An 11,441-nucleotide genomic window follows, 5' to 3' on the forward strand; every position below is an offset into this window, starting at 1 on the left:
GTTGGGCCGGGATGTAGAGGTGAAGGTGGTCCTGACGCACTTGGAGAGTGCAGCCTCCGGCCCTCGTCGCCTTCCTCTTCCCTGACGTACCCGTCGGCTTGGTAGTATGTCCCGCCCGGAACAGATGGAGCCACAACTCCCAATGGGGAGTGATCCCTAAATACCCCTCGCAGATGGCAACAAAGATAGCCGCCTGAGCGATGGAGTTGGGATTAAAATTGTGGAGCTCCACGCCGTAGTAGTGCGGGAGCGCCCGCATGAAACGGTCCACCGGGACACCGAGGCCGCGCTCGTGGAAGGAGACGAAGCTCACGACGTAGCCGTCGTGAGGCCTCGGCTCTGGCTCGCCGTACAGAGCAATCCACTCTGGCCTAGTGGGGTCTATCACCGGGCGGAGGAGTCCACCGTCGACAAGCGACTGGAGCATCTCCTCGGTGACGTCTGATGGATCCCAGGGGTCCGCCTCGACAACAACGATGTCGCCGGCCATGGGTGCGATGGAGGAATCAGGTGCGGCGGTGAGTTTTTTCTCTCCCTCCCACGCTCTCGCTTTTTTCTCGCTTTCTCCCTAGGCTCGCTCTTCTCTCCTCTTCTTCCCGGCACCCGCTGCTCTAGCGATGGCTCGACGGAGGCGGTACTAATGCAGGCAAGGTAAGACGAGGAGGGGCAAGACTCCTCGGGTATTTATGCAGGGAGGAGGCGAAACGAACGGGCGATGAAATCGGGGAGGTTTTCCCCCCGATCCGGTGTGGTTAACCACGAGCCGATCTTGCCGGCCCACGTGCCCACGTCTCCCGGATTAAATGCGAGGACAGTTATGTCCCATCGACCTCGCCACGCTCGGCCACTATGGCAGCAGGCGTCATTTCGACTCCCCATGAAACTGCCTCAAAAGGCACGCCGCCCATGCCGAGCCAATAGGGAAGATATTCCCTGCGGCCTATTCCTTTCGTATGAAGGAACCAGGCTCTGAACCTATTACGATCCAGGGGTTCGAAGGCTGGGCCCCAAAGGGTTTCGACAGCCGCCCCAGGATAACAGAGTCAGGGACGACCGCGGGCGAGCCCATACGGGGCCGAGGCCCAAGCAAGCGAAACGCTTGGGACGCCCAAAGTCGTGTCCGAGACCGGGGGAAAGTCTTCGAATGGGATCCCACCGTAGGGAGGCACTGAGCCACCGAGGCCCAGCGAACGGCCTCGGCACCCACTAGAGAAATCCTCTGGTACTCTTGGAGTGTGTCTCTGGACCGCTAGCCGTCCCCTAGCGAACGGGGTACGGGCCTCCACTCGGACTACCCGATAATAGCTCATCGGAAGTGCCACCGCTCGTGCCCATCGAGGGTAGCGAGGCACATTCCACCCCTCCTTCCGAGCAAAAAGGAAGCGTGAGGGTCATACAAAAAGATAGGGGAGTTCCTGACGGCCCTCTCGCCCTGTGCAGAGGCTAGGGGGCTCTTCCTGCAAATACGCCAAGACCCCACAACTTGGGCTTGCGCCCAAAAGGGGCCTCAGCAAACAAACCCTCACGGGCGAGGGGCGTATAAAAAGTCAGGGGAACTCCCGACGGCCCTCTCGCTCTGCGCAGAGGCTAGGGGCTCTTCCTACAACCTTGTCGAGACCAGAATGGGCTCGACAAATAAACCCTCCGTCCGAACGAAAAGGATATGTGAGGGGTGGATGAAAAAGTCAGGGGACCCCCGATCGCCCTCTTGCTCCAGGCGGAGGCTCGGGGGCTCCTCTTGCACCCGAAGACCAAGACAAACGGTCCAAGTCCACGCTAGAGGTTTCATTACAAAACACGATAAAGGGCACCGAGCCCGTTACGGTCCAGGGGTTCGAAGGCTGGGCCTCCAAGAGGTTTTGACAGCTGCCCCAGGGCAACAGAGTCAGGGACAACTTTGGGGCGAGCCTACAAATGGCCTAGGCCTGAGCGAACAGTCGCTCGGGGCATCCTAAGTCGTGTCCAAGACCGGCAGGGAAGTATCCGAATGGGATCCCACCGTAGGGAGGCACCGAGCCACCGAGGCCCAGCGAACGGCCTCGGCACCCACTAGAGAAACCATCTGGTACTTTTTGGAGTGCGTCTCTGGACCGCTAGCCGTCCCCTAGCGAACGGGGCTCGGGCCTCCACTCGGACTACCCGATAACAGCTCACCGGAAGTGTCCACGCTCGCGCCCATCGAGGGTAGCCTGGCACATTCCACCCCTCCTTCCGAGTGAAAGGAAGCATGAGGGTCGTACCCAAAGTCAGGGGGGGCCCTGACGAACCTCTCGCTCCGTGAGGAGGCTAGAGGGCTTTTTCCTGCAGCCTCGCCGGGACCCCCGCAACCCGAACTTGCGCTTATGGGCTCAGCAAATGCAATAAGAACTACTCGCTCAAACGCGAAAATGGAGAAAGCCCTTAGAGGAGTAACTTCACTCCTCCAGGGGCTCGGGGGCTACACCCGGCGGGTGCGCTCGCGCGCACCCACCGAAACCTCAAAAAACAAACCCCAATTTCTACGGAGCAGGTATAAACCCAGCCTTGGCAAACCCTTAGGGAGAGTGCACGCACTCCCCCCGAGGCCCGGGGGCTACTGTCGGGTACCTTAGAACGGGGTACCCCAAGCAAACATCAAATGGGTCACTAAAGTCCCATCTAAAAAATAAAGCTAGAAGGTAAGCCGTGGGCCCCTCACCTGCCACGACCGAGCCCACTGGGTCCTCCTCCTCCTCGCCTTGAGCCTCGAGCAGGAGGTCTCGGCATCCTGACACAAACTCCGCCTCGCGCGAGGCTCTCTAGGGGAGGCCTCGGCAGGGAACGCCGTCTCTGCCTCGCCCGAGGCTCTCCACGGAAGGCCTCGGCAGGGGGTGCATTCTCCGTATCGCGCGAGGCGTCTCGCGCAAGGCATCGGCAAGGAGCCTGATCTTTGTCTCATGCGAGGCCTCATTCTCCATGTCACTCGAGGCCGGGTCGTCCACAGCCCATCACCCCCCGCCTCGACCGACCCTTCAGACAGCGCGTCATGTCTCATTAATGCTTCAACCACTCCCACAATCTCAGCCGGACGATGGCTCAACGCCACAGAATGGCCGATGGGACCCGAGGTCGTATCAGCGCCATACCGGCCGGGACAGGGCACGGCGGGGATTACCGGCCACTGTGTCCTAACGCTGTGTCCACGATCAGCGCCATACCGGCTGGGATAGGGTACGGCGGGGATTACCGGCCACTGTGTCCTAACGCTGTGCCCACGATCAGCCGCCCACTCGAGGCCTCGGCACTGTACACCAAGGTCTCGGCGATCTTGGGGTTTGCGCCTGCCGAGACCCCTCCACCGCGGTGCAGCCTCGGCACCGACCAAGTCCCGGCCTCACGCACAGTCCGTCCATAGTGGCTTGCACGTTCACCGCCGCACCCACTCCAAGGCAGTCCCGGGGCTCCCACGATGCACAGGATCTGATGTGACAACCACGCCGCCCCAGTGCTCCGAGAACGGACCACTCCGACGACCACGCCGCCACAGGAACAGGCTACAGGGCCCGGACACGCCGCCTCTGTTCACACGACACCGTATAGTTAGCTCATGTACCATCCTTGTCCTCCCTTCAGGCTATAAAAGGAGAGGACTTGGGCCATTTTAGGGGGACGAAGGAGGACACCTTGTAACACACACATACGCGCACATCCCTGCCGCCTGAGAGCAACGCCTCAAGCGGCCCGCACGACACCTTGCCGAGACCTGGGACCAGCTCCCTCTCTCTCTTAGCTTGTAACCCCCTACTACGAGCACTTCGGTGCAAGGAATACAAGATCGACCTCTCAGACTGGACGTAGGGCCTCGATTGCCTGAACCAGTATAAACCTTGTGTCTCTTTGCATCACCATCCGAAATTAGGAGCACGCAGAACAAATTCACTGGTTGGTTGGGGACCCCCCGGTCCGAAACACCGACAACTTCTACGATCAAGATGGTGGTGAGGTGCTAAGGGGGAAGTATCAACGCTTTGATCCACTTTGTGTTGTCGTTGTTCCTTAATACATAAAGAGATTGAAGACAAGCATGCACATTAAGAGGCTTTTGAGATGATCTTGTGGTGCATCTAACATAGCTCTAGGTGTATTTGTTTTGATGATGACACTTTATTTTAGATTTTAATTTTAATTGTCATGTTTGAATTTGTGAATTCAATATTTACCATCTGTATGAACTAATATGTAGTTTGAATTTATATTGTGTCATAAAAAGAGAATAACAAAGTACCCTCTGACATTTTGTTTTTCTAGATACATTGTCCTTTTTACTATTAGTACCCCATACATCCAAATTGTAAATTGTTCTAGATTTTCTAGATACATAGTTTCTACTACATATCTAGACATAATGTATATTTAGATGCATAACAAAAGTTATGTATAAAAAAAAACTAGAACAACTTATAATTTGGAATGGAGGGAATGCATATATAAAAATAGTATATATCAGTGCATGGCAAAAAAAAGTATCTATAAATGCCAAAATATCATATAATTTGGAATGGAGGGAGTAGTGTGAAAAAGGAGGAGAAAAATAAATAAAAACCCTGGTTTAAGGACCTTAGTTGGAGTTAAGTCTAAAAAATAGTCATGAAAGGAGGAGGTCCTCAAATATAATCCTAATTTGAGGCCTGCTGGTGGAGGTACTCTTATTAATAAGGTTACAAACATACACATACTCCTAGATCTCAAACCTCATTTTGCTATTTTAGCGATTGATTGGATGACAGATGGGACCCGGCCCAACTGTCATTGAAGACAGGCTCTTATAAAAGATCAAAGGCAAAATCCGTTATTTAATGATGGAGCATCCTACTGTTCTCCGTTTACAAGAGGGATGTCCTCACTCCGAATCCTTCTATTTCATGGGTTCTTTGTCGGACCCCAACACCATTTCTCCAAGATCCACTCCGACCTTGAATGAGCACCATTTCCAACGATTGCGACGCCTCGCGCCTCCATCGAATAGTTGATCCTTGTCAGGCCTGTGAGCCGCCGCCGCCTCTGCCTGATCCTGCTCAGCTCCCGCTGGCCGCCGCTTCGCCGGAGGCCTCACGCACCTCACCGCGTCCGTGCAGCCGTGCTTGCCCTGATCCCACCCCCGCCTGGCTCCTTCAACCTACGGCGTCATCATCGACGCCGGCAGCACGGCAAGGCCATCTCTGCTTGATGCCCGGATGATAGTTTGACCATGCTCGCAATCCGTTCGACGAAATGCCCTGTGGCATTTGTGGGCGTAGCCGGCGCCCTGGTGTTGCTTGTCACCGCCGTCCATGTGTTCATGGTGCCAATCCTTCCTGCCTCCTTGGATTACTTCGGTGCTCGCAGCAGTATAAGCCACCCAAAGAATGTTCTCCCGGACGTTGGGGTGGTGGACTCTCGTCTCAGGGGGCGCTTCCCTTCTGATTCATATGGTGCTGTGGCATTCCGTGGCGCGCCATGGAAGGCTGAGATTGGTAGATGGCTTGCCGGGTGTCATGCTAACTCTTCGTCTGTTGATGTTACTGAGGTTTGCACCCACCCTTGTCACTGGTTCGTGCGCTTTGACTTAGCTTTTTATGGGGTTAATTGAGGTTGCTCTTTTGCGACAGGCTATAGGTGCAAAGCGCTGCGAGAAAGACTGCAGTGGTCGTGGTGTTTGCAACTATAATCTGGGAGAGTGCAGATGCTTTCATGGATATTCTGGTTGGTCTTACTTCTCAGTATTCACTTTCTGTTAATAAGAGTCTATGCACTAATAATTCAATAGTTCTTACGATCTGGAAGGGCTGGCTTTTAAGAACTTAAGACTAGCGCTAAACAGAAAAATAGGTAATGATATCATTTAATAGAGTTAGGTACCACAAAGAACTAATCGTGGATTCTTATATTGGATACAGCGATGCAACCTACAAATGTCTCCCTAACCATGTAGACAGCATTTTTTTCTTCACAAATCTTGTATAATTTCATCTCAGAGTACGCTCAGTATATCTCCTTTCATCTGTATCATACTCTGTTTAGATCACTTTGCATTCCTGAAAGAACATAGAACGTGTAGTTTGTATGTCTGAAAGAATATAGACCATTCAGTTTATTGTATATGGACTCATGGATTAAGAATTGCAGTATTGAAAACTCGTATGCTTTTTTTTACTACAAAGCTGTTGTTGGATTTGATCTCTGTGAGTATGTAACCTTGTAGTAAAAAAAAGGTTATAATCACATAAGCGAAACGGGAACTGAACTACTGCGTTAAACAGCTACTGGTTGTTGTTCACTTATGTGATTATAACCTTGTTTATGGACATATATTTCTTTCTATGGTTTTTGGTTTACTAAAAAACAAATTTCGTTTAAAAATGAAAGAACATGAGTGTACGGACTGTAGAAAGGTGGCATATATATTTTCCCTTGCTAATGTTGATATATGTTGCTTTTCTGGATTCCAATAACATTTAAATTTGTAGTGCTGTATTCCTAATCTATGGCTTCACTGATACAGGGAAAGGATGTGAGGAGGTTCAGAAATTGGAATGCAACCTCCCAAGTTCCCCAGAATGGCCAGTAGGTCTATGGATAGTTTCCACCTGTGCAGCTCACTGTGACAAAACAAGGGCAATGTGCTTTTGTGGGCCTGGAACAAAATACCCAGATCGTCCTGTGGCAGAAGCTTGTGGTTTTAAAACAATGTAAGACTATCACTGATAATCTGATAATTTGTTTTTGGGTTACTTTAATATTACTACTAAGCTTCTCTTATCCATCTTTCTAGTTTACCTGCAAAACCTGGTGATCCAAAGATTACCGATTGGAAAACACCCGACCTGGAAAACATATTCACAACAAACAGCAGTAAGTTAGGATGGTGTAATGTGGTCCCTGAGGATGCGTATTCATCCAAAGTGAAGTTTAAAGAAGAATGTGATTGCAAATACGATGGTCTCTGGGGGCAGTTTTGTGAGACTCGTGTTGAATGCAGCTGCATCAACCAGTGCTCAGGACATGGGCATTGCCGTGGTGGTTTCTGTCAAGTATGTTTCAGAGAAAACGATTTAGTTAATGAAATGAAATTACTTTGGTTAAATTTAATGCGGTGCATTGTTTTTTATTTTTCCACTTTTATAAGATGTAGTCTCATTGAGTATCTCCTTCAGTGTTACAGTGGATATTTTGGGATTGATTGCAGTATCCCATCAGCATATTTGCTTGCATATGATTGGCCCCCGTGGCTCCAGACACCAGTGAATTTACCAGATCTGAAAATTTTAAACAGTATCACCATCGATGTTAAGGCCGTTGTTCAGAAAAAAAGGCCACTCATATATGTATATGATTTGCCAGCTGAGTTTGACAGTCATCTTCTTGAAGTAAGTCTGTGTCATAAATATTCCTTTTTGTGTTCATGAAGCTTTACTGCAGCATTGAGATTAATATTTTTTTTCTCTCTCAGGGACGACATTACAGATTGCAGTGTGTAAACAGAATATATGATGATAAGAACAGAACTCTATGGACCCAGCAATTGTATGGTGCTCAGGTTTGCTAATTTTAGCTGCTAGCAGATAGCTTAACGTCTGTTGCTCCATGACTACATGCTCACAGTGATATTTATTTACGAGGACAAGCAAATCTGACCAATGTTTTATTTTCTATGTAGATAGCACTCTATGAGAGCATTCTTGCTAGCCCTCACCGCACTCTTAATGGGGACGAAGCTGATTATTTCTATGTGCCAGTGCTTGACTCATGTCTAATAACTAGATCTGATGATGCTCCACATCTGCTATTGCCGGTAAGAATTGTGATCCATATGTTCTTCGATGGTCTTGATGTGCTCCTCCAGTAATTTGAGTTTTAATTTTAGAGGGACCTGCGCCGAAGGAGCTACAATGCACTTGAGTACTATAGAATGGCATATGATCACATAGCTCAGCAGTATCCTTACTGGAATCGCACTTCAGGAAGAGACCATATCTGGGTGGGTTTCATATTTGAATGAATTATAGTTGTATAATGATTCTTTGGTTCTTATTCAATAGTGGCAATGACTGATTGCCTTTCAACTTACATAAAGGCAGTTCTTTTCGTGGGATGAAGGTGCCTGCTATGCTCCAAAAGAGATCTGGAAGAGCATGATGCTTGTCCACTGGGGAAACACTAATACAAAACATAAGAATTCAACGACTGCTTATTGGGCAGACAACTGGGATGATATTCCTTTGGATAAGAGAGGCAACCATCCATGTTTTGATCCAAGAAAGGATCTAGTGCTTCCGGCATGGAAGGAACCTAACCCAGGGGCCATATGGTTAAAACTGTGGGCAAGGTATTCTTAAAGTTAACTATATATCCTATCAACTATTTATGTTCCTCAGAACCTTAGACCAGGGAACACAACTTTTGCAGGCCTAGGAAGAACCGTACAACACTCTTTTATTTCAACGGTAATCTAGGTTCAGCATACGAAGGAGGCCGCCCAGAAGACACGTATGTATCTATGTATTTGTGAGTGTGAATGTGTTACATAATTGTTTGTCAATCTTTTTCGATTGTATAATGCAGGTATAGCATGGGGATTCGACAAAAGCTAGCAGCTGAATTTGGTTCCATACCAAACAAGCAGGGAAGCCTTGGACGACAGCATGCAGCCGATGTGACAGTTACCTATTTACGAACTGAGAAATATTATGAAGAACTAGCAAGCTCTGTTTTTTGTGGTGTCCTGCCAGGGGATGGCTGGAGTGGGCGTATGGAAGACAGCATGCTTCAAGGATGCATTCCTGTAATAATTCAGGTGATACACCATCATTTCCTTGTGCTGCATATCAAGAGAGGGACCATCGTGTGATGTCTTACTCGAACCTATCTGCCCTCTTGGCTTACATTGTAGGATGGAATTTTTCTGCCATATGAGAATGTGCTCAACTACAATAGTTTTGCAGTGCGCATACAAGAAGATGACATTCCAGGCCTCATAAGTACACTTCGAGTATGTTTTTACTCTGTTTCTGCTTTTTTTTTTATCTTTTGGACATACCGCCTGCAGAATGCTTACCATTTCCATGTCACTAGGGACTAAATGATACACAAGTAGAGTTTATGCTGGGAAATGTCCGCCAGATGTGGCAGAGGTTTTTCTATCGAGACTCTATATTGTTAGAGGCGCAGAGACAGAAAAGACTGTTCTCTGAAGAGGCACCCTGGTCTGTTGAGGTCTCAAAACTACCTGACGATGACGATGCCTTTGCGACATTTATACAGGTAGACCTGCTCCTCAGCCTATTGTGTGGTCTGGATGTTATCATACTTACTACTTAGCATCTTCTGTTCGCTAGAAATGAAATAATATTTGCATTATCCCAGTAGAAAGCTTTGGTGAGTCATAAAAAAAATAGTGTTACCAGAATTGTGCTTGGCCACGTGTCACTGTCTCTGATATACCCCTTTTCAACCCAAGAACTGCTGTTCTGCTGTGTTCATATTTGCTGAGAAAGAATGCTTGTGACAGGTATTGCATTATAAACTGTACAATGACCCTTGGCATCAAGGTCTCCTGCAAACAAAGGAAACCCGGCTGCCGAACATCTGCTCAAGAACATCCTGAAGTGTTTAGTCAGGCAGCATTGCAACTGTAAGGAATAGGCATACATACTCCTGCTCCCTCTCTCAGGAAAAAGGATAGATCTGACATACTCTTAGGAAGGAATCTAGATATTTCTTACATTCTGGGTAATGTTCTTTTGACTGATAGCCCAATTTAGATCATTTCCTGAAAAAAGAAAAGGGAAATGCACCGTTTTCATCTACCAAAAACATGGATAGCATGCATCGCAATGTCAAGCTACGTTGGCTTTCACCGAGAAAGAATCAGATTTTGTTGTCCAGTGTTATTTCGTTTGTCGAGCAAATTAACCATAATCGAGCAGATGATGTAGGTTCTTTTGAATCAGTTGCCACTCTACATGGTTAACATGTACTCCCTCCGTTCTAAATCATAAGTCACTTTGATTTTTTTGAAACATTAATTTTGCTATGTATCTAGATATATGTATGCACCAGAAAAGTCAAAGTGACTTATAATTTCGAACGGAGAGAGTACTATATTATGGCAGCAAACTACAAGATGTCGGCCTGCATTCCGGAGGAACAGCTGAATGTGATATGTTGTGAACTTGTGATATACATTTACCAATCTTGGCCTTATAGCACGGAGCACGCAGATGGTGTCACACATGGCCATGCTTATCCCCGCGTTTGCCCTAGGCTGCACGGTAGTAGAGCCGGTCAAACAAGCAGATCGATCGCACAAGACAGACAGGAGGAGGGCTCATCAGAATCGCATGCTCTGTACATCTGACGTGGAGGAGGAGCATGTGAAGAGCACGCTCGTGAGAGCCAAGAATGCTGTGAGGTGGATCTTTACACCTCGCATTCATGCCGCTCTTATTACCATGACGACGAATCAACGTGCTCGCCTTAGCTTGTTCGGCCCGTACGTCGTCCTCTCGATTCCTCGGTGCATATCCACCAACACTTAGAACGTACGATCTGCAGCCGCACCACATTTGTTCATTTTACGGAAATAAAACTAGAGAAAAAGATGTAAACCAAGTAATTGAAAGTTGACCGAACCAGAGTCATCAAATGTGTTTTACTATCGACAGGCACGTTAGCTATCACTGAAAGGCAGCTAAAAAGAAACAATTGCTCAATTCAAACAAATAAGATAAATGTTATTCATCTATCAATATATTTATTATATCTTTTCGAAAGATCCAATATATTTATTGTAAGTAAAAATAGTCAGTATGTTGTAATGTAAGTAGAAGAATCACTTCTATCATGTATATGAACAAAAAAAAAAGGATATTTAAGAGGATGAAAATTAAAAATCACAATGAGAAGGGAGAGGGGGGATGAATTCCATTCAAATGCTTAGAAAGTGGACGAATTTGGGCATTGCAAATCATATATATGATGATAGATAGATACATAAACAGAGCCTAAAGATAAACCGAACAAGAACTTCGTTCGTCAGAACTATTGGACAGCAGGAGACGATTTTCTTTGTTTTGGTTTCTCGATCGGTCTTATTGGACATGCATTCCTAGAGATGCCTAACGGTCACATGTGGCGCCTCCGACGGGAGCTCACGCTCACGCTCACAGGTCTGGAAAAGGCGCGACACCACCGTACATACGCCGAGCATGCATTCCCGGCCGTGACAACATTTAAACCCACGCCATGCCTTGCCGATCACCCCCGCCACTCTACTTCTACTCTACTAAACCCCCGCGCCTCGTCACACTCTCCTCACCCACTTCACTGCACTCCTCACTCCTCCAGAGGCCATTTCAAAGCTCCTAGCTTCTGCTTGCATTGGAGTTCAAAATAAACCCTCCCTCCCTCCGACTCCCCCCACGCTCCACCTGATCCCAATTCCC

General features: G+C 48.0%; 1 protein-coding gene across 1 annotated transcript; it reads left to right on the top strand.

Moving 5' to 3' along the window:
• Positions 1-4,844: 4,844 nt before the first annotated feature.
• On the top strand, positions 4,845-9,887 carry LOC136506186 (uncharacterized). Its single transcript, XM_066501307.1, has 14 exons — positions 4,845-5,524; positions 5,607-5,700; positions 6,500-6,686; positions 6,770-7,028; positions 7,152-7,364; positions 7,448-7,534; positions 7,655-7,789; positions 7,862-7,975; positions 8,076-8,323; positions 8,404-8,484; positions 8,560-8,791; positions 8,888-8,986; positions 9,070-9,258; positions 9,506-9,887. Exons 1-14 carry the CDS (start codon positions 5,207-5,209, stop codon positions 9,599-9,601), a joined length of 2,352 nt encoding a protein of 783 aa, XP_066357404.1. The 5' UTR covers positions 4,845-5,206; the 3' UTR covers positions 9,602-9,887.
• The last annotated feature ends 1,554 nt before the right edge of the window (positions 9,888-11,441 follow it).

The sequence above is a fragment of the Miscanthus floridulus genome, chromosome 1 (assembly GCF_019320115.1).
Source record: "Miscanthus floridulus cultivar M001 chromosome 1, ASM1932011v1, whole genome shotgun sequence".
In the NCBI taxonomy this organism is placed as follows: Eukaryota; Viridiplantae; Streptophyta; class Magnoliopsida; order Poales; family Poaceae; genus Miscanthus; species Miscanthus floridulus.

What these genes read in the sequence shown, in the direction of transcription:
- LOC136506186 (XM_066501307.1), top strand. Translation starts at nt 5,207, where the DNA reads ATGCTCGCAATCCGTTCGACGAAATGCCCTGTGGCATTTGTGGGCGTA. An exon ending in AGCAATTGTATGGTGCTCAG is followed by an intron (nt 7,535 to 7,654) that starts GTTTGCTAATTT and finishes TTTTCTATGTAG; the next exon opens with ATAGCACTCTATGAGAGCAT. An exon ending in TGGTTAAAACTGTGGGCAAG is followed by an intron (nt 8,324 to 8,403) that starts GTATTCTTAAAG and finishes CAACTTTTGCAG; the next exon opens with GCCTAGGAAGAACCGTACAA.